Source organism: Salmo trutta, chromosome 29 (assembly GCF_901001165.1).
Source record: "Salmo trutta chromosome 29, fSalTru1.1, whole genome shotgun sequence".
In the NCBI taxonomy this organism is placed as follows: Eukaryota; Metazoa; Chordata; class Actinopteri; order Salmoniformes; family Salmonidae; genus Salmo; species Salmo trutta.
The window spans coordinates 37,701,123-37,725,209 of record NC_042985.1 but is presented as its reverse complement, the minus strand read 5'-3'; the positions used below and the strand labels follow the sequence as shown (position 1 = coordinate 37,725,209).

The window sequence follows — 24,087 nt, the reverse complement described above, 5'->3', positions numbered from 1 at the left end:
TAAGTTACGTTACACGTTATGTTGGCTGACAATTTGTTAGCTACACTATCCTTACGAACCGCATAGCATTACATCAGTACTGTATGTACCGGTATTGGTTACTAATACGTCAAACTTGCCAGGCAGTATATTAACTATCTGCTATCTAACTACCCAACGTTTATTAACTTGATTATTCACATCATTCTTAGCTAAGTGGTATAGTCGTTGTGCGTTTCAATTGACATTGTTAATTATGTCTATCTTCTACGATTTTAGAGCACTCTCAAGCAGAATAACTGATGAATTTACAATATGGCCGGTGTCAGTAAACGCCGGCAAAAAAAAAAAAACGTTATTAAATTGTTGCCAGCAGCACAGTTAGTCACCAATGTTTTGGATAACATGAAAACAGCCAAACCAGCTCTGCTAGGGCGAGTAAAATGGTCAGAGTGAGGTGTTCTCTCATTTGTGTTTGGAAGTAGCTAGCCAACGTTAGCTTGAGTGCTTGACTGCTGAAACGCTCTGAATTTATGAACCTATGAATCAACAATCTGACTGACAACGCTCTGGATATACGTACGCCCAGAGTGCACTCTGGCACTCTGGCACTCCAGATTGAATTTTCGAACACACCCGCAATCTAAAAAGTCTAGCTAGGATATCATAAAGTGAATGCACCAATTTGTAAGTCGCTCTGGATAAGAGCGTCTGCTAAATGACGTAAATGTAAAAATGTAAATGTAGTAATTTGTTATGCTAGCAAAATGTTGCATAGCACCAGCATCAACTTCCGGTATACAGGAAAAGCTCTAGAACGCTCAACTGGAACGATGTTGTTATTTTACAGTATACTAAAATGAACTAATAGTATATAGTCATTATGTAGTATACAGTATGTTAATATGAGTATTCGAACACAGTTTGAAACACACACGGCTAAATAGTATTTTGAAAGTGGTGGGGAAACATCTGACTGGGAGGTGTGATCATTGGATACAGTGGAACATGTTCTATTTCAGTGCCAAGAATATGTTAGAGAAAGGGAGCGATTGTTAGTAGATTTGAGGAGTAATGGGGTTGAAGAGCCAGGATTAAGTGAACTCTTGGGGGACTCTTCAGGGCATGTAGTACTTAATTATGTATTTAGTTTCCTTAGAGAGACGAGATTATTGGGTAGGATTTAGACCTCCACTGTCTCTTGTCCACACTCCAGTCCAGTTGGCGGAGGTAATGCACCTTAAAGTTGGTTGCCAAGCGCCATATAAAATCACTGAAGAAGAAGGAAGTTGAGGCCGAAGGGAGTTCGCGCAAAATTAAACGATTTTCGTTGTCCTCTCGTCACATTTCTGGTTGTACAATGGATTGGAAGGGAGATAACGGCGTAAGTTTAATTTTACAGTGATTCTTGATTGAAGAGGAAGGGAATACTTGCTCTCTATTTAGAGCGGTGCTAAAATAGCCAGCATATCTAGCTAGGTAGCTAGTTAGCCTCCTAAGGTTAGACGCTTCATGAACTGGCAGCAAGTTTGGGGAAATGCCATTGAGCAGTCATGCACGCCAAGGCAGATAGCTAGCTAATAAACAAACTAGCACTGATCAGTAGGTATGTAATGTCAGATTACCAACAACATTTCAGACAACTGTCATCGTCTATGCAGCTGACGTTATTCAGTATAGCTACTGTAGCTAGGTTGGTTTGGTAGCTGTATGTGTGTCGTAGAACTGGTAAACTGTATTTTGTAGCTAACTTCCTAACAAAGCTGCAGTAACTAGCTTAGCTAGGTCTAGCAACTGGCGGCTGTTTACCAGATATGGGATCAAGTCACGGGTGGGTATAATTTGTGAAACGTTCAAACAGGAATCTTTTCTAAAAAACGTCGGAAAGTACAAGGTTGCCAACAAACAACGCATATAGTACAGAGTAGCACGATCAATTCACCTAGTTATAGGCATCAACTCATCACGTGGCTGGTAAAAACCTCTTAAGGATCCACCCCTTTTTTTGCATTTTCGCCTAAAATAACATACCCAAATCAAATTGCCTGTATCTCAGGCCCTGAAGCAAGGATATGCATATTCTTGGTACCATTTGAAAGGAAACACTTTAAAGTTTATGGAAATGTAGGAGAATATAACACAATAGATCTGGTAAAAGATCATCCAAAGAAAAAAACAACCCTTTTGTATTTTTTGTGTACCATCTTTGAAATGCAAGAGAAAGGCCATAATGTATTATTCCAGCCCATGTGCAATTTAGGTTTTGGTCACTAGATGGCAAGTGTATGTACACATTTGTTTGGCTGATTCAATGAGCCTTTACATTTGTGTTAAGTTTTATTTCAAGACTGCCCAAATGTGCCTAATTTGTTTATTAATAACTTAATGTTCAAAATTGTGCACTCTCAAACAATAGCATGGTATTATTTCACAGTAATAGCTACTGTAAATTGGACAGTGCAGTTAGACTCACAGGAATTTAAGCTTTCTGCCAATATCAGATATGTCTATGTCCTGGGAAATGTTCTTGTTACTTACAACCTCATGCTAATTGCATTAGCCTACGTTAGCTTAACCGTCCTGTGGACGGGACACCGATCCCGAAGAAGTTATTAATGTTTGTCCATAGGCTACCAGAGTGAGGACAGACATCTTTCGGAATAAACATGGTGAGCGAAAAACGTAATTAAATAGCCCACTACCTACTTGGTATTTTAGTATGCTGCTATAAAATGTTTTATGCATTGTTTGTTGGCAACCTTATTTTCGAAGTTTTTGGAACAAATTCCTGTTGGAACATAACACAAATTATACCCAGCCATTGTAACTATTTTTCGAGTCACTAGGTTCGTCTCTCAAGTCGAGTCCCAGGAAGAATGGGTCGAGTCAAGGCCAAGTCGTGCATTCAAAAAATCTATTCGCGCAATGACTTGTTGAACTATAAGTCTGTGTCATTATTGAAGCTACCACACAGCCCTTGTCATTATTTTGTCTACAACATATTTTGATTATGTAAGAATAATTTTTTACAAGAAATTCCAAATGCAAGTTTAATAAGTAAATGATTACAAAAATAAATTGCGTACCAAAATATCATGTTCCTGCCAGCCTAGTGTGTCGTACTCTGTAGTGTGTCGCACTCTTCCTTCTTAGGCTACCTATCTGGTTCCTGACCTATTTAGTGTTTATATGCTGTTTAATACGACATGTTATATTTGAAATGAGTGCTTAGTCACCTTTTTAAAGAAAAGTACAGTACACAGTAGAGCACATGAGTTGAGTAAATTAATGTACTATACTCTATTACTGAACTATACTTTGATGTCCAAACATGTAAAAAAGAAATGTCTATAATTGGTTCAGATTTGGCTGGACCAACCTATTGGTCTTGTTCGGGGGCAAAGCTCATTAACATAATTGCCAGTGTGTAGAATAATACCCACATATGCAAAGGAGGATATTGCATATTTATACCTTTTGTGTACCTATTTAGGATACATTACCATGAAGAGAATGACATTCATATCCATAATTATGCATTTCTGTGGAGTACAGATCAGGGACCCATGAATAAATTCTGTTACTGGGTGTAAATCCACTTACTGTAGTTAAACAAAATAATAGATTTGTCATAGCTGGTGTCCCATTTCATTTTGCAAACATTGTTGAATCTTAATTCTGGGATTTAACTGGATTTTTGGAAAATGTGGACAGATAAAAAAAAAAAAAAACGAAATTCTGTTAGCACACTTTGCAGCTGCACAGTTCTTGCAGTAAATGGGTTTTGTAAAATCTTCGGTGTAAGTTGTTCAAAGTAGTCCTTGTACATGGAGTCTTTATGGTTTGTTAAACTTTGAAATCAATGTTTTTTTTGTTTGGCATACATTTGAGTCTCACCGCAATTCCATTACCACAGAATTGCCTAAATGCCACAGAATTGCTTAAATGCCATAAATTGTCTGTCTCTTACTTAAATAATGGGGAGAAACCAGAATGATCAGGCTACTGGAATTCTTTGCAGGTTGGTTGTTTTCATGATTTTGTCATTTATTTTTAGCACCTGCCCAATGGGTCAACCTCAGAGCAGGCTCAACTTGCATGACTGCTCAGTTCAATTGCCCCAGGCAGTAGGCCAACCCTTAATGTCAATCACTGCGTACCATCTATTTGCAAGTCAGGCAAACTCACCAAAATGAGAATTTCCATCTATAGTTGATAATGTACCCATTCTCTCTTTTTGTGTATTTGACAGGTTCACAACCATGACAGTTGCCAAGGCCACGGGGGTCACTCGCATGGGCCTGCGGTGCATGGATTCGGGGGTCACGGCGGTGGTTTGGCGCACGGGTTCATGCCTGCTTTCCATGGCCAATTTGGCCCACGAGCTGACCAGATGATAGACCCCACTCAGCAGCCCAAGAAACGGTCGCATATGGATGACAGCAGCAGCTGGGACATTGTCAAAGCAACACAGTAAGATTTACCACTGTTGTCTCTCATATCAAACCCTATTAATGCCCACACCGTGCAATTGTTCTGCTCCCAGCCCCATAGCTCAGGTCAAATGTAGTGCACAATATGGGTAATATATTTTCATTTGAAATCATCTCTGGAGATCCACAAAGCAGTAGTGATCAGATTAGTAAGAATAACACTTTGCATTCTGGCCAAATGGCAATACTGAGGACTGAATAGCTTTCAGGGATCGCAAACTTGTCACTCTTTGGCGATATTCATCTACGTGAATCGTGTAGATCTGTAAAAAAAAGCTTTGGGGGTGACGCGTGTAAACAGATTTTCTCCCTGTGTGATCACTACCTTCTCTGGAGACTGTCAGCATGCACTCCACGCAACAAACTTGTTTCCTTACTGGGAATTCTGGAGTGCCACCTGTATTCAAAATTGTGCTGTAATTATAGTTGATAGATGCAAATTATAGTTGCATGTATGTTTTCTATAGCCCAAATGATTACACACGGAAGTTATAAACGTTAGCTAGCTGATATTAGCTGACTTTAGCTAGCTAACTACGTTAGGATTTAAGTTGGCAAGCTAACATTACCACTCGCTTGCCTCAGCTAACTACATTTTTCCTCAGTTTACGTCACGTCTGTGTGTAATAACCCACAGAACACTTATATGCATTAGAGGAAGCGTAGGATTAACTTTGGGGTAAATCCATTTTTAATTCAATCACTTTTTGACAACATACCTTTTCTGATTTAAACAAAACTTTCCATACATGTTTGCCCATGGAAGAAGTGGTCAGAAAGTGACTTTTTTGACCTGAATGACAAAACATTCAGGAGATAAAGGTGCTCTGTTTATCCATTTTGCATACCATACGATGACATATGTCTTCATCGCTGGAAAAGACAGTTTGATGTAATTTAAAAACTTACAAACAGGATTGTCATTATTTTATAATAAATAAATGGGGGGGATTATAACAATTATGCCATTTATTAACCTTTTTAAGATAAATTATTTTAAAAAAAATGAGTAAACATGTTGTAGCTTAGACCCTACTTTACATCATCTGAGGTTTGTGTGTTGTGCCCGCTATCGTTTGAGACACATGCTCTTGAATACACCGTGGGTGTCATTTCAATCGTTAGCGGTTTCCATTAACTTGTGCAGTGCTCAAACACTATTTTGCAAAAACCTAGTGGCGAATAAAAATGTAGTGGTTGAAGTGTTTCCATTACTCATTTAGACAAATTACGCGTTTATAGTCGACAGCCTGTATGCCCTCCCATCAACAGTGCCTTCAGAAAGTATTCATACCCCTTTTTCAAAATTTTGTTGGTTTACAGCCTGAATCTAAAATTGATTGCATTGAGATTTTTTTTGTAACTGGCCTACACACAATACCCCATAATTTCAAAGTGGAATTATGTTTTTAGAATAAAAAGGAAAAGCTGAAATGTCTTGATTCAATAAGTATTCAACCCCTTTGTTATGTCAAGCTGAAATAAGCACAGGAGTAAATATGTGCTTAACAAATTAAATGAAATTGTATTAGTCACATGCGCTGAATACAACCAGTGTAGATCTTACTGTGAAATGCTTACTTACAAGCCCTTAACCAACAATGCAGTTGTAAGAAAAATAAGAGTTAAGAAAATATTTAGTAAATAAACGAAAGTTTAAAAAAAACACAAAATAACTTGAGGCTATATACAGGGGGTACTGGTACTGAGTCAATGTGTGGGGTTACAGGTTAGTAAGTAATATGTACATTAAGTAATATGTACATGTAAGTAAGGGGTAAAGCGACTATGAATAGATAATAAACAGCAAGTAGCAGCAGTGGAACAAAAATGCCATTTGATTAACTGTTCAGCAGTCTTATTGCTGGGGGGGTAAAAGCTATTAAGGAGCATTTTGGACCTAGACTTGGTACTGCTTGCCGTGCCGTAGCAGAGCGAACCACCTATGACTAGGGTGGCCGGAGTCTTTGACAATTTTTAGGGCCTTCCTCTGACACTGCCTGGTATAGAGGTCCTGGATGGCAGGAAGCTTGGCCCCAGTGATGTACTGGGCCGTACGCACTACCCTCTGTAGAGCCTTGTGGTCAGATGCCGAGCAATTGCCATACCAGGCAGTGATGCAACCAGTCAGGATGCTCTCGATGGTGCAGCTGTAGAACTTTTTGAGGATCTGAGGACCCATGCCAAATCTTTTCAGTCTCCTGAGGGGGAATAGGCGTTGTCGTGCCCTCTTCACAACTGTCTTGGTGTGTTTGGCCCAGGATCATTTTTTGGTGATGTGGACACCAAGGAACTTGAAGCTCTCGACCTGCTCCTCTACAGCCCCGTCGATGAGAATGGGGGCATGCTAGGGCCTCCTTTTCCTGTAGTCCATGATAAATGATGGTGTTGGAGTTGTTCTTGGCCATGCAGTCGTGGGTGAACAGGGAGTACAGGAGGGGACTAAGCACGCACCCCTGAGGGGCCCCCGTGTTAAGGATCAGCGTGGAAGATGTGGTGTTGCCTACCCTTACCACCCGGGGGCGGCATGTCAGGAAGTCCAGGATCCAGTTGGGAGGCGTTTAGTCCTAGGGTCCTTTAGCTTAATGATAAGCTTTGAGGTCACTATGGTGTTGAAAGCTGAGCTGTAGTCATTGAACAGGACTCGTAAGTCACATAAGTTGCATGGGTTCACTCTGTGTGCAATAATAGGGTTTAACATTCTTTTTGTAATGACTACCTATTCTCTGTACCCCACACATATAATTATCTGTGAGGTCCCTCAGTCGAGGAGTGAATTTCAAACAACGATTAAACCACAAAGACCAGGGAGGTTTTCTAATGCCTCGCAAAGAAGGGTACCTATTGGTAGATGGGTAAAAATAAAATAAAAATTAGACATTGAATATCCCTTTGAGCATGGTGAAGTTATTAATTACACTTTGGATGGTGTATCAATACACCCAGTCACTACAAAGAGACAGGCGTTCTTCCTAACTCAGTTGCCGGATTGGAAATGGACCGAAGGAAGCCTGTACAGAATACGTGCATCCTGTTTGCAACAAGGCACTAAAGTAATCCTGATTTTTTTTTTTCTAGCAAAGCAATAACCTTTTGTCCTAAATAATTTAAAAAAATATGTTTGGAGCAAATCCACTACAATACATTACTGAGTACCACTCACCTTTCAATGTCAACAGTGAAGAGGCGACTCCGGGATGCTGGCCTTCTAGGCAGAGTTCCTCTGTCCAGTATCTATCTGTGTTCTTTTGCCCATCTTAATCTTTGGTGAATGGCACGACGATGGGCCTCAGGATCTCGTCACAGTGATCTCAGGCCTCAGGAACTCGTCGTCTGTGTATTCAAATTACCATTGATTTTTAAAATGCAATTGAGTTTGTTGTCCGTAGATTATGCCTGCCCATACCATAACCTGTGGTGGAAATTCTAACCAAGCGAGAGAGACTTTGTTTGAAGAAATAATCATTCTTTTATATCGTTTTAATTATTGCAATAATGAAGCTGGTCAACGACCACGCTTAAGCGTTCGCTGAGAGTCCAACGAGCAGAACTGAGCCACAACTATAAAATACTAAGACACATCCTCCTGAATACGTGACAAACTGCAGATGTCTGAAATGGGTCAAAAGATAAGGATTTGTATGTGAGAAAGGAGTATCCCCAAGCCAGATAGCGTTTACTGTGAAGACTTTTCCAGTTGTGTAGAAACCAGGGTTTGGCCCCTAAGACGAGGTTCCTCCCATCAGCCGTCCACACCAGAGACATCTCCTCCCTGGTACGTCACAGTATACAAACACCAACTCATTCTATGGAATGCAGGCTGTTGGTTTTATCACAAAGCCATCAAAAATCAATTTTGAGCGCCAAGCCCCAGAGGCCCAACTCAGTCCCACAGACACAGATGAGACAGTACTGAGAAACCTTATTCGATGCATAAACAGTATTAAAACATAAATTACACGATTTTCTACCATAAACCCCACTTTCACTATGGGACACTTTGTTCACAACATTGACATCAGCAAACCGCTCGCCCACAAGGCGCCATACACGTGGTTGCCGGTTGTGAGGCCGGTTGGACGTACTACCAAATTCTCTAAAATGTCGTTGGCGGCGGCTTATGGTAATTTAATTTAATGTTAATGTTAATTACTCTATCTGGCAACCGCTCTGGTGGACATTCCTGCAGTCAGCATGCCAATTGCACTCCCTCATAACTTTGTTGTGTGATAAAACTGAACATTTAGAGTGGCCTTTTGTCCCCAGCACAAGGTGCACCTGTATAATAATCACACTGTTTAATCAGCTTCTTGATATGCGACACCTGTCAGGTGAATGGATTATCTAGGCAAAGGAGAAATTCTTACTAACAGGGATGTAAACACATTTGTGCATTTGTTATTTCTGGGATCTTTTATTTCAATGCCTGAAACATGGGACCAACACTTTACATGGTGCATTTATCTTTTTGTTCAATGTAGTTTTTATTGGGAAGGCAGATCGTTTTTTTAAAAATCAAAAGCAATCACTTTTGCATGTGAAAACACAGAATACTAGTGCTTAACCTACATCACTTTTGTTTTAAGCCGACTTTGCCGTCGGCCAGAATAGGGCACCCGGCTCATGGCAGGCTTCCCGGTTCCAACCGGCAGGCTTCCCGGTTCCCAAACAAATGCGTTCACTTTTCACTCGGTGCAAACTACGCCTGCCCGGGCCGACTTAATCGAATCCCCTCCTTGATACCAACAAATAATGGTGTTTCTCACATCAAAATGAATGACTGAGCACAGAATGCAACCCTATGCGTCCTACGGATAGAATATCAAACCGAGTTCAGAGTTCTCCATAAATGATCACGTGTGACAGCTGTGAGCAGCCAGATTCATCCCTTAACCACACTGGCTACTCGGCTGCTTTTCTCCGTCCGTTGTTTCTGCGCATCTCCATCAGTTTTTAAAATGTTATTTAGCCGTGATGATGAGTGGGGTGTTCAGCTAGTGATGGGGTTTCTTCTTTTGTTAGTTGTTTAATTATTGGCGCGGTTGCGCAAAGTGGATACTTTTTATTATGCTTGTAAGACCAAACGGGCCAGTCTGACTTCGCTGTCACGCCGTCTCTTGAGTTCCACTGCCAAAGAGGAAAAACGGAGCACCGTGACAGTCGTGCTTGAGCTTTTACATCACTTAAAACCGTGAGTTTCTAGCCCAAACCACTCAAAAGTTATGCTCTATATTACCGGAGCTACTGTACCTTCTTCCCTTTCTACGCGAGTTGATGCACATTTTATATCATTTTTTAAGCCATGTTGCGGGCCGTTTTAAACTACTAGCGAGCTGCGAATTTCTGGTTTGATAACAAACTACTTTCTTTAGTAATGTTACCTTGGCTATGCACAAATTTGGATGGCACAGGAAAAACGGAAAATTGATAGATGGCTTACTCAGGGATGCATATGCCTTATCAATGTAATTCTAAGCTAAATCAGAATCAAATCTATCAATATTTCTGGTGTTCCTTAAATTCTGTTTGCTGCCTACATTTTAGTCATTTATCAGATGCTTTTAACCAGAGCGACTTACAAACTCAACATCTCTGTTCTCCAACCAGACCATGTAAATGTCATTGTAGTCATGCATGCTAATAACTAGCATAACTTTTCTGACCAAATGCAGAAAAGCCATGGCATCAATTTATGAACATGACTAAATACTTACCCCTAGTGTCAGTACATAGATATGACATGACAGAATCTTGTAGCTTACCAGTAGTTGGGAAAAATGGTAACCTCATTTAGTGTACCAGATTTTCCTTTTAATTCATGCTTATATTCCAGTACACCTTCCAGAATATTTTACCAGAGAAAGATAGATGGATAGAAAGATGTATTCTATGTGCGAGTGGATCGATTTTCAATATCTTTTCCCCCGTGCTTGGATTCTAGGTTTGGCATCCTGGACCGATGTAAGGAACTGGTGGAGGCTGGTTACGATGTGAGGCAGCCTGACAAGGAGAATGTCTCCCTCTTACACTGGGCAGCCATTAACAACCGCGCAGAGGTGGTCAAGTAAGGGCTCGACATCAAACACGTGTCTGATTAGGAATGTAGTTTTAGATTTAGATTTAGAGTTTTTTCTTAAAAACAACAATCCAACGTCATTCCCAAAGAGGAGCCCATGCTAAGTGGAAGATTCCTGTGCAAAGACATTGGTAGGTGTATTTTTTTTAAGATGTCCATTCAATGCTCTTTCATAGGTATTATATATCCAAAGGGGCTGTCATAGACCAGCTAGGTGGTGACCTGAACTCCACACCCCTGCATTGGGCCATAAGGTAATTGCTTTGTTGGTAGGCAAGGTCACCCCTCTCTCCCTCTCTATCCACCCTTACAGTTTCGGGTCAAATATATTGGCACCCTTACATGATTTACTATTTCTTCTCAGATACGTTTAAATGGAAAACTTGCGTTGTTCATAAGTGTATTTGTTTGATTCACTTCAAAGCAAAAAATGGCCTGGACTAAATTATTCAAATGGATTTGGTTGGAGGCAAGTTCTCATTTACTGTGTAATAGAGCCAAACAGAGAAATGGTTCCAATCATTTTTTCCATAGGGGATTTTTAGAAGCGCTTCAAATAAGGGCTGTGTTTCGTGTACGCTTACCCTGGCGTGACGTTTTGATAACCATGTAAATCTCTCTCGGACAAGGGGACTTTTTATCATTTTATTTGCCTCTATTTACTCTCAGATTCAAAAATGCTAATTAGCATCAAGTAGACATCATGCAAAACTACAAATCCCTGCAAGCCCCTGCACATTATCTCTAGCTGACACCTTTGCTAACAGGTATTATGACAACTTAAAACTTGCACAAGACCGTTCACAGAATTGTCCATTTATTCATTACTACATTTAGCTAACGTTAGATTGTTAATCCAGAGATTCTTACCTTTGCCTCAATTTGGCAGTCTCGTCCAGATCATTGCATTTATAGTCCTTTATGATAGCCACATTAGCAACTAATTAGCGTTTCATTTTGGGGGGGGGAAATACAGGTGAATATATTGATAAGTCACCTTGTCCTAGAGAGATTTACATGGTTATCAAAACGTCATAACAGGGTAAGCGTACACGAAACACGACCCTTTTAAGTGTTTCTAAAGTCCCCTATGGGAAAAATGAATGTTGGAAAAAAGATTAGAACCATTTCCCTGTTTGACTCCAAGGTTTTATGGGTATTGTGACTCATACCGTGGTGCTTTATTTATCTCATTGTAAGTTGCAGGTGCTTACAGGGTAAAAATAGCCATTCAACCACTTTTGAAAAGTAAAAAAAAACCAGAACATTCTGCTCCATTGAAAAAGTGTAAGGGTGCCAATCTATTTCACCGGATCTGTACCTACATAGCGCTAAGAAGGTTTTCAATCAGAGTTATGAATTGTGTTATGGGGTACATATAAAAATGGTTTGGTGATTTATGTTTGGTTGTCTGTGGACAGGCAGGGCCACCTCTCCATGGTGATCCAGCTGCTGCGGTACGGAGCCGACCCATCTATGGCTGACGGGGAGGGCTACCGCAGCCTGCATCTGGCAATCCTCTTCCAACACATGCCCATAGCAGCCTACCTCATGGCCAAGGGACAGGTGAGACTCTTTCTCCCTTTTTCTCTCTCTCAGCCACACTCATTCTCGCTTTTATTCTTGTGCTTTCTCATCCTTACTTTCTCCTTTATTCTCCCTTCAGTCTAACATGCCCTTTTTTTCCATGAGTGTTTAGTTATTTTTTGTTGTTGTTGTTGTAGGAAGTTGACCTTCCTGACTCAAATGGGCAGACACCCCTGATGTTGGCAGCGCAGAAAATCATTGGGTACGTTTCCCTGCAACCCAATGATTACTTGTTTCTTTTCCATGTATTCTTACAATAACATATGTCCTCAATAACCGGCCTATTAGGCTGTTTTGGTAATGTACTACTAAGGAAGGTCATGGTTAGTGTTAGGGTGGGGGAGATCTGAAGTCAATAAACAAATAATTGAATGCAGGCCCGAGCCCACTAACTTCCTGATGAAATGCAATGCGTCGGTGAGTGCGGTGGACAAAGTGAACAGGAACTCTCCGCTGCACTGTGCCGTGCTGGCAGGAAACGTAGACGCCACCCACATCCTGCTGGAGGCCGGGGCTAGCGTGGATGCCGAGAACGCCAACGTGAGAACCTGATCACACACACACACTAATTAATCCTATCGTAAATGTGAGCTCCTGGAGGACACTATGGCTGCCATATAGCGATGGGTTGTCTTCACACACAGTTACACACCTCGGGGTTGGTCAATTCATAGACTAAATCGATGCATGCGTCATACTCAGGATGTTACTAACATATATAAGGCTCTGAGATACATGTGTTGGCCTATTTGAAAGATGAACATGTGCATATTTATTTGCTATAGTAAATCAAATCAAATCTTATTGGTCACACACACATGGTTAGCAGATGTTAATGCGAGTGTAGCGAAATGCTTGTGCTTCTAGTTCCGACAACGCGGTAATATCTAACAAGTAATCTAACAAATTCACAACGACTACCTTATACACACAAATGTAAAGGGATGAATAAGTAGATGTACATATAAATATATGAAACGAGCGATGGCCGTAGTGACTAATGCGTGAGGTTAACTAAGGATTGTGAGCGTGATGCGGACTGTGTTGCGTTTTTGTCTTCTCAGGGTCACACTCCCATAGACCTGGCCCACCAGGTGCACAGCCCCCTGCTCATCCACATGCTCAACCACATCAAGCAGGAGAGGATACGCTCCAGCTCCCGCTGCCTGCGCCTAGTTAACCGATACAGGGTATGGACACCACACACACACTTTTCCTCTGCCTATGTTACTTCAACACACAGGGTGCGGGGCACTACTTTCATATCTCAACAAATGTCTATGAGAGATGTTAACCCATATTTCCAGTGTTGTGTGTGTGCGACAGCATAAGGGAGAACAATAATTAACCTTTAAAATAGAGATCCCAACGCTGCAGTTTTCCTCGCATTGTGGTTGAAATTAATATTAGTATTGCTCTTTTAATGATTATTTACGTGATTACTTCTCTCTGCCCTCGTCTCTCTTTAGGTGTGTCTTCAGTTTATGTTCTGCGTTGCTGTGCTGGGCAGTTTGGGAGCGATAGCCGACTTGAGCTCAGAATCCTGGCTGCTGAAAGGGGTTCTGCTGGCCTGTGTGATGGCTGTGGTGAACCTGGCCCAACGGTGAGAACGCACATTGGCCGCCCGTGGTCAATCCAGTCAACGAGACCACACACACCATCGCAGCTGTTAGCGGTTGATCAGCTGTTATGAGTGTTCTTCAACTGCTAGTTAACGGCGATGCATTGAGAGATCCGCAGTGCACCCCATGTCTAGAGCTCTGTTGGTGTAACTAGGGACCTCCAGCAAGATGGCGCTCAAATCCTGACTAGTAGCCTGCTTTTATTCATACTGTCCGTGCTTGGTTCCGTCAAATCTCCCTGGGCAGTCGTTTGCTGACACGACTGCTCATTAAGTAGAAAATGTACTCTCTAGGAGCATTTATGGCACCACTCCTTTTTCATTTTCATACAAGACTTCCATTAGTTGAAACAATGTTATAACGTATACAATGTGTGTGTGTGTGCACTTACAGGCAGTTGGCGAGCCAGGCCCTGCAGTCGCTGGTTCCTGCTACAGGTCTCATGGCGTCAGTCTTCTGGATGCTGGTCACCTGGTGCCTGTGGTTCCTGCCTGATATCCTTTAACACAGGGCCTCTACTGACACTCACACTCCAACCCAGCACAGCACTCTACATTCTGTATTTGCCCAGCATGTAACACTGTACTGAATCAACACTTAAAAAGCTCCCCTGTCATTGACTGTTCGAGTCCATCTTGGTCTAGTTCAATCCAGCCCATTCTAGTCCAGCCTAACCAAGTCCACCTCTTTAAGGAGAGCCGGAGCTCCTTCCTCCTTGCATATTTGATCATATGGCAGGTAGGCGGGGTACAGTGTATACAGGGGAGACAGCACGAAGGTATAGGGTTCGGGTGGTATTTTCTACCCATGCCGCTATGGGCAATATGTGCTTGAGAGGCTGCAGCACTATCGCTGCGCCAAGTACATCTCGGTCCAGTATCATGGTTTTAAGTGTTAAAGTAGTTAATGCAATATACTGTGTTTCATACCCATAAAATTCAAATCTGGACCTGTCAGTTGCGGATTTTTTTTTTCGTTCTTCCCCTCTAATCGGGGACTTATTTAGTCCTGGGACACTAGGTGGGTGCAATTGAATTATCAGGTAGAACATGACTTCCAGGGTAGGTTGGAATACACCTACTGTATTTGGTGTGACGTTATGTCCTTAACCCGTCTCCCTACATGGTCCCAGTGCCACGGTACAGGTGTTGTTCACTTTCAACGCCACAGCTCTGCTCTACTACTACCTCCGCTCCTGTAGGACTGACCCCGGCATCGTCAAGGCAACTGAGGAAGAGAAAAAGATGGTAACGAGCAGGACATCGGGAGAGGCGTTGTTCCATCACTGTTGTTTAAAAAAAAATATATAATAATTAAAAGACTGCTAGAAAAACGTTCAAGGGGTAGTTGGCATTTGACATGGCTGCCAATCTACTTCAATGACATGGATGTGATTTGATCTTGTTGGTCTTCTGTGTCTCCAACAGAATGTGGTGTTGCTGGCAGAGGCGGGCTGCTTGGACCCCAGGATCTTCTGCACTTCCTGTATGGTAAGCCACAAGGACCAAAGTAGACCGGTCACATTCCAACACATTTACTCTAACCATAGCTAATAGCGGGATACTGAAGACTTCCAATTAACAAATATGTTTGCTCAAGCTTTCACATAGGAAATGGGGTGATATGAAGAAATGCTGATTGGTTGTTGTTTTTCGGTTATGCAGATGAAGAAGCCAATGAGGGCCAATCACTGCTTCTCCTGTGACGCCTGCGTGGCAAAACAGGATCATCACTCCATCTGGATCAATGGCTGCATAGGTAACTAAAACGACAGAGCTTAGATATTTGTCTACCATATATTATAGATAAAGTTTGTAGGATAATCTACACTAAGCCTCAATACGCACTAATAGGTTTGTGTAGTGGAATACAATCATTGTAGTGGCAGTCACCTAGTATTTGAACACTTGGAAATACAGTATTCTTCTAAGATTAGCTGACTCAAATACACAGCCAGCATTAGCCACTTTGTCAGTACCAGAGTTTTACGTTTTAATGACAGTTTCGGTCTTCTTTCTCCCACCCATCCTTACTTTCTTCAGGTGCCAGGAATCACCACTTCTTTGTTCTGTTCCTGCTCTCTCTCTGCCTGATGGGAGCGTGGATGTTCTACGGATGTCTCACGTGTGAGTGACAGTCTCAATTAATCACATAGACAATAGTACTTTATTGCACTTTATTTATGTACATTCTTAAGTAAATGCATTATCTTGTTGCCTGACATTCTCGTGTGTGTTGCCAGACTGGTCAAAGCACTGTCCGCTGCACTACCAGGAGGAGGGCGTGTGGGGTGTTATCTCTGCCCTGGTGGGCTGTTCTTCCTGGGTACTGGGGATCTTCTGTCTAGCTTTCTTCCATACTGCCTGGGCTTCCATACTACTGGTCATACAGCTCTACCAGGTAACTGTGTGTGTGTTTTTAGAGGTCGACCGATTATGATTTTTCAACGCCGATAGCGATTATTGGAGGACCAAAAGATGCCGATACCGATTAATCGGCCAATTTTGTTTAAAATATATATATATTTGTAATAATGACAATTACAACAATACTGAATGAACACTTTTATTTTAACTTAATACATAAATAAAATCAATTTAGTCTCAAATAAATAATGAAACCTGTTCAATTTGGTTTAAATAATGCAAAAACACAGTGTTGGAGAAGAAAGTAAAAGTGCAATATGTGCCATGTAAAAAAGCTAACGTTTAAGTTCCTTGCTCAGAACATGAGAACATATGAAAGCTGGTGGTTCCTTTTAAAATGAGTCTTCAATATTCCCAGTTAATGTTTTAGGTTGTAGGAATTATAGGACTATTTCTCTCTCTACCATTTGTATTTCATATACCTTTGACTATTGGATGTTCTTATAGGCACTATAGTATTGCCAGCCTAATCTCGGGAGTTGATAGGCTTGAAGTCATGAACAGCGCTGTGCTTCAAGCATTGGTAAGAGCTGCTCGCAAACGCAGGAAATTGCTGTTTGAATGAATGCTTACGTGCATGCTGCTGCCTACCATCGCTCAGTCAGACTGCTATATCAAATCATAGACTTAATTATGATATCATATAAACACAGAAATACGAGCCTTATGTCATTAATATGGTCAAATCCGGAAACTATCATTTCAAAAACAAAACGTTTATTCTTTCAGTGGCTCAGTTGGTAGAGCATGGTGTTTGCAACGCCGGCATGGTGTGTGCAACGTCAGGATTGTGGGTTCGATTCCCACGGGGGGCCAGTACAAAAAAATGCATTAAATGAAATGTATGCATTCACTACTGTAAGTTGCTCTGGATAAGAGCGTCTGCTAAATGACTTAAATGTAAATATGGAACCGTTCCGTATTTTGTCAAACGGGCAGCAACCCTAAGTCTAAATATTGCTGTTACATTGCACAACCTTCAATGTTATGACATAATTATGTAAAATTCTGGCAAATTAATTACAATCAATGATTGTGCTTTTTTCGCGAATGCGCTTTTGTTAAATCATCACCCGTTTGGCGACGATGAAGTGGGCTGTGATTCGATGATAAATTAACAGGCACCGCATTGATTATAATGCAACGCAGGACAAGCTAGTTAAACTAGTAATATCATCAACCATGTGTAGTTAACTAGTGATTATGTTAAGATTGATTGTTTTTCATAAGATAAGCTTAATGCTAGCTAGCAACTTACCTTGGCTCCTTGCCAAGGTAATCGGTCGCCCTCTACTGTGTGTGTGTAGTAGCTATATGATGCTACAATAAAACCTACACTGCTACAACTGTAGACATGTTGTATTTGAATAACTTCTTGAAACGCTGTTGTCTCAGAGCTGTTAAAGAACTACTGCATTACTATGTGCACTCGAGCTACATACACTATTTGATTTTCTCGTTTTGCTCGAGCTGCCATTGTTTTCACTGTGTATTTCTTTTGATTTGCTCAGACTTCAAACGCTGCGTGTATTAGTCATGATTGATGTGTTGTCATCTGTGTTGAAGCCGTCTTGCTGCTGCGCCTTCCCTAGGGCAGTCCCCCCCCTGCTGGGGCCCCACTCACAGTGAGATGTCTCTCACTGCCTTAATGATGCCGGGCTGGGAGGAGAGCTGGACTGCTATTTGCTTTTGTCTTTTTTAGGAAATATTTAAACAGATGCGTTATTTATCATTGTTTTATCATAATTATTTTACGACAGGGACTTGTAAGCCGAAGTGACAATTTGGAGGCGTAGGGGCATTTCTATTTTAGTTAGACGTGTGTATGCGTGTCTGTCTGAACAGATTGCGTTCTACGGCCTGACCACCGCGGAGAGGGCAAACCTAATGCTTCGTCAGAGGAAACTCCCACAATCCATCTCCCTCAGACAGAACCCTTACAAGTAAGTGGTCTTCATCAGGCTAACCTGCCGATTCCGTTTAGGTGGTGACGGAAAGCAGTGTTCCCTCACACTATTTAGGATTGTAGCCCAGTGCTTCTCTTTCACTTTCTCTGTTCTTCTCTTTTCTCTCCCTCCGTAGTTTGGGTGTGGTGCGTAACCTGGTGTCATTCTTCCAGCTGCGTTGCTGTGGCCTGTTCAAGCCCGCCATGGTCGACTGGACCCAGCAGTACCCACCCGGCCGAGACCACATGATGTTCGGCCACCCCGACATCGTCTGACCCCACAGGGTCAGAGGGCAGCTAGGGCTGGGTCCACGGTTGTTCTGGACCAAACGGATTAAGCTTATTTATTTTTTAATCTTTTGTATATTTTGGACAGCCTGTGAAGAAACACCACTATAAAGGGAAATAGCATGGAGGAAGTTGTACTGACTTTTAAATTTTTTTTGAATGCGTTTGCTTTTTGTACAGACTGCTGCTGCCTTACGCTGGTATATATTAATGAGGGGAAAAAAAGGAACATTTTAAATATAATTTGTGTGAAGTCAAATGAACCTTAATATGGCTTAAATTGTATATTAAGTTAGTCAGTGTTTTTATGAATATAAATATAGTTATATTTTGATCAATGTGTTTTTTATGATGAATGATCTTTTAAATGTCTGTTTTACAGTGTTCGCAAGAGGCTGTGGGTGTTTTTTAGATTGAAGGACCAACACCGTAGACAGTTTAAGCAAAGCATTGCTTTGTCAGTCACTGAACTCTTTTTATTGGAGCATGCAGTGCATACAGTTTCTCTATAGCAGTTTTTCTAATACTGGTACTGTACCTCCTAAGTATGCTCATTTTCTATCCAGCCTCTCTTGACAGTGGGGACACACCATTGCTGTTTCCGATTCCCTCTCCCAGAGGTGTGCGCTCGTTGTGGATTTAGAAGGAATGAACAGGTGGAAGAAATATGGTGGACAGTGTACCGTTGGCAGTCGTTATTGAGTGCTTTTACATCCGTTAAGGGTGAGCTAGTGCCCACTATTGGGAGAAGGCAAGGAATCGGAACTCAACCCATATCTCAACAATCCAATATCCGACCACCATCCTACGAACTATGCTCTTCTCTTTCAGCCTTAAAGCAACCGTCTGAGATTTCCAGTCATTTCGATTAATGACCAACTGTCTTATGTTACCGTAACCAAAACGAAATACCTATTACTCCATTAGTTATGTTTTTGTTATCATATTAGGACTTTGTATGCTAATGTATAGCTTCAAGTCATGCTAAGAAAAAATGGTCTCGTGGAATATCATTCCTACAGATAGAAATCAAGCGATATTTCCGGGTGGAAATGTCATGGGATGCATTTGATTCACTGTTTCCGTTTTGTGTTGAAGTCACACTGATGGTATGCACGTCTTACAGGGTGTGGCTTTGATGAGACTGGACAGTTTTATTATGTTTGACCTGAAATGTCACGCGACGACATTAGCGTCCAAGCTATGTTGTTTTGTTTTGTTTTCAACAAAAAAAATTCTGCATAACCACATGAAGTAATGTGCCATTGTAACTCGCTTGCACTGGATATTCGAATAAAGCATTGCAAGTTGGTTTTTACTATGGCGTCAGAAAGCCTTTTGAGTTCAATACTGTAGGTGAGCTTTGATTTATGTCCCCGTGACTGCTTATGGAGAGATTGTTCCAATCGATCTTCCATAGCCATGTGAAGACATGGTTAGTAAAACTGTAATCATCCTCTTATTTACCTTTTTTTATCATTTCATATGTTGGCATTCATTTTCATATTTGGGTAAGCCTGTACTAAGTCAGGCTCCCAATTTACTTATGTTATCCACACCACAGGAGACAGTTTTAATGAAACAAATGATGCATACCAAGACCTCTCTTAATTGAAGCCAAAGAAAGACACCAGTCAAGACATCATTCCTTTACTTCACACCATCTCATTGCAGGTAAACATTTTTTTGTTTCAATCCATGTACACACACCCTCATCAGCCTCCTGCAGCGTATGTACTTTTAATTAGAAAAAGCTTGCGCATGGGCGCCCAGACATAAATTTGGATAGATTAACGCAAATGTGTTTGGTAATTAGTGTTGCCTTGTTTATTTAAATTGCACAGGCATATTTATAAGCGCAGATGAAATCTATTAATAATGAATTAAAAACACAGCTGGAGGCATGTTAGTGTAGCCGTCTTTACCAGGCAGCACATTAACACAACAGAAATATGACTTAATTATGTGTTTCTTTCCCTCTTGTTTTCATGTTAATTTGTTTTTAATGTGGAGAGAGATTATTAGCTAAACGGCTTGTTGGCTTTTGTTTGGCGCTTAATGTTTTTGCCTCAAAGCTTCCTATTTCTTTTGAGGTGCGCTTATATTCTATTGTGTTGCACTTTCAATATATTTTCAAGAGCATCTGGTTATAATTGATTGATGCCATTTGAGGTCTACCCATCCTATACACAGTCCATAGGTGACCGTCTGTATTGTAACCAGGTGTGTGTGCTGGTCCATGTTTGACGTACAGCTCGCTTTGATATGATCATCTTAGATCAACAATGTCCTTTTTATGCAAATGCAGCAGTGCTGTTCCATTGCCTCGAACACAAGAAAGGAATGTGCAGTTTATACAAGCTGGACATTGCTTCTCTCGCCATCGTTTGGTATGTTGGTAAATGCTGTGACGTAAAATCCAGCTGAGACTCGACAATGGTAAGGCAAGGTTTTAAGAAATGTAGTATACAAGCTAATGGTGAAAAAATAAACACATTTTTACCAATCGCTCAAAATGCTCTATATTTGAAGAAAAGAAAACTTCACACAAACTATTACAAGGAATTCATTCTCCATCTTCCACTATTCCCATGTTACCCAGCCCTTTTCCTTTCGGCCCAAAGTTTTGGGCGTAGCAAAGACAAAGAAAGGGAAGAAACCAACAAAGAAATAATGAAACACTGAAAGATACAGTACTGAGTTCCTGGTGCCTGAGAGTCATTGATTTTCTAGCAGTGGAGGCTCCTCAGAGTAGGAAGGGGGGGACGTGAATAGTGAAACATTAGTTATTTTTAGATAAATCTATATCTAAAATATATTCACATCACCAAATAATTGATTAATTGCAAGGAAGGGCTGCAGTAGCTGCTGTAGGGTAGCGCCGTGGTGTAGCCTGAGGACAGCTAGTTCCCGTCCTCCTCTGGATACATTGACTTTAATACAAAACCAAGGAGGCTCATGGTTCTCACCCCCTTCCATGGACTTTCACAGTAATTATGACAACTTCTGGAGGATGTCCTCCAACCTATCCGAGCTCTTGCAGCATGAACTGACTTGTTGTCCACCCAGTCAAAGGATCAGAGAATGAATCTAGTACTGAAAGCATAAGCTACAGTTAGCTAGCACTGCAGTTCATAAAATGTAAGTAGTTTACTCGGAGAAAGACAATAGTTGAACAGTTTTGAACAAATTGATTTATTTAAAAATTAAGAACCCTGAGAGCTATATTTAGTTGTATTTTTTTCGCTTAGCTAGAGGATGCAGCTAGCTAGTTTAAGAGAGAATAATGAGAGGGACCTACTCTTGAGATTGCATGTCCAGGTTCTGTCCAGGGTGGTCAGAGCTGAGGGCTCCAGCACCCTGGCTGTAGTCTTTTGGCCCATACTTCTTGCCGTAGCAGGACTTGCAGTAGATCTCTGACTCATGCGCCGCGGCTTTTGTACTGTCCAGTCCTTTCCTGCAGGCTACTGGGGTGAAGAGCAAAACCAAACCAACACAGTCTACACTGAACCACAGTTTGCAGGAGAAAGTATGTTGTGGCCATGACAGCTATGTACTAACTTTCATCAGCTTGTCAGGATAGAGGTTGGACAGAAAAGTATTTAGTTCCTTTATTTTAATACCAAAATCTATTTTTTTCATGCCCGGATACCTATTAAGCGACTATATCAGGCTGTGGATAATGGCATTATTCATATTATTAGGCCACAGAAGCCTGGGCCTGGAGTCTAACAATGGTCCCACCCACGTCAATCAACACAGCCCTTTCAGCTGTCCCTGGTCAGAGTCTATTTCTGAAGACTACAGTCTGGAGAGGTTGTTTAGGACCAGTGGTGTAAAGTACTTAAGTAAAAACACTTTTTAAAGTACTACTTGTAGTTTTTTGGGGTGTCTGTACTTTACTATTTTATATTTTTGACAACTTTTACTCCACTACATTCCTAAAGACTTGTTTTTACTTTTTACATAAATTGTCTAATTCACACACTTATCAGCAGAACATCACTGGTCATCCGTACTGCCTCTGATCTGGCGGACTCACTAAACACATGCTTCATTTGTAAATGAGGTTGGAATGTTGGAGTGTGCCTCTGGCTATTGTAAATTAAAAAAACAATGTCTGGTTTGCCTAATTCAAAATTGTAAATATATATATATTTTAATTTTAATCTTTATTTAACTAGGCAAGTCGGTTAAGAACAAATTCTTATTTACAATGACTGCCTACACCGGCCAAACCCAGGTGACTCTGGGCCAATTGTGCGCCGCCCTATGGGACTCCCAATCGCGGCCGGTTGTGATACAGTCTGGATTCGAACTTCACCTAAAACCCTCACAAACTTTTACAGATACACAATTGAGGGCATCATGTCGGGCTGTATCACAGCCTGGTACGGAAACTGCACCGCCCACAACCGCAAGGCTCCCCAGAGCGGTCTGCACAACGTATCACCGGGGGCAAACTACCTGCCCTCCAGAACACTTACAAGCTGCATCAACATGGATGTCATCAGAGCGCGATGTATGTTTGTTGTTGTTGAACCCTTTCGAACAGTGAAACCTGAACTAAAGACCTCGGTTTAAAAGCTGACTGTTTTTATATATTTTTATTTTGAATCCTACAGCTCTGTTGGGCTAAATTGCTGTGAGCGCTGCTATCTGTCTCGGGATCCTGCCAGATTCCGTATAGGGGTAGAGACGCGAAAGCCTAGCTGGGTCAGCAGTCTCAAATGGAGGCCGCTATTGAACGTTTCCAACGTTGTAGGAGATGCGTTTACTTTGCTTTGTTCCGGGACAATGTGGACTGCGTTGACTTTCAGTGTAGCAATTGCTTGCCTACAGGATCGAGCAATTGCTTGACTACAGGAGCGAAGTAGCTACTCTTAGCAAGCAAGTAGCAAACCTACATAAGCTACTGGGGAACCCACGCCCACCTACTTTTTATTTTTCTTCCGCCGTAGTAGCCGTACGCCGCTCTGGTCTGGTGGAAGTTTTGCCGCCGTGTCGGTTCTCCACAGCCGACTGGCCGGTGCTAGTCAGGGTTCCATCCCCGAAGGGGTCTCCCCCTTCCCCTGGAGAATGGAGCTGATCTTGACCCAACCACCAGCCATGGAGGTACGTCACTCTCCGTGGAAGTCGAGGAAGGCGTCCTCTGGCAACGGGGGTCTCCATGGAGATGTTGAGCCCGGAACTGACACAGACCAGAAACAGCTTTTGTCGCCCTGGATCCAGAGCTTCCGGCGCCTTCGTCCATGGTGGCTTTCCAATCAAGATCAGATCCGGAGGTACCTGTGTCTTCGTCCTCTGCTCTGTCTCCCTCTCCGGTGGCTTCTACATCGGGTTCAGATCCTCAGAGCTCCCAGCCTCACCAGTCCGTGAGGCTGCCTGAGAGACCGGCCCATTCAACATCACCAGCTGTCATCATAGGCAACTCTATGGTGAGAAACATCTAGGTCCCCAAGGCTACCCATGAGCACGAGTACAGGACATAACAAGGCTGCTTCCGACTGTTCTACCACAGATGCCGGGAGCTGACACTGTAGTAGTCCATGTGGGGTCAAACGACATCAGGAGGGCTATCTCGGAACATTTGAAAATGGATTTTAAAGAACTGATTTTTAGCATTAAAAGACTCCAAAAAACAGCCAATAATTTCAGGTCCAGTACCATC

General features: G+C 41.8%; 1 protein-coding gene across 1 annotated transcript; it reads left to right on the top strand.

The window, feature by feature from the left end:
- The first annotated feature begins 991 nt into the window (after positions 1 to 991).
- LOC115167565 (palmitoyltransferase ZDHHC13) lies at positions 992 to 19,734 on the top strand. The gene is made up of 17 exons (XM_029722133.1): positions 992 to 1,363; positions 4,232 to 4,452; positions 10,414 to 10,536; positions 10,725 to 10,802; positions 11,970 to 12,114; positions 12,273 to 12,337; positions 12,513 to 12,675; positions 13,200 to 13,325; positions 13,605 to 13,738; positions 14,151 to 14,251; positions 14,880 to 15,004; positions 15,185 to 15,247; positions 15,422 to 15,515; positions 15,800 to 15,883; positions 16,000 to 16,157; positions 18,029 to 18,126; positions 18,266 to 19,734. Exons 1-17 carry the CDS (start codon positions 1,340 to 1,342, stop codon positions 18,402 to 18,404), a joined length of 1,941 nt encoding a protein of 646 aa, XP_029577993.1. The 5' UTR covers positions 992 to 1,339; the 3' UTR covers positions 18,405 to 19,734.
- Positions 19,735 to 24,087: the final 4,353 nt, after the last annotated feature.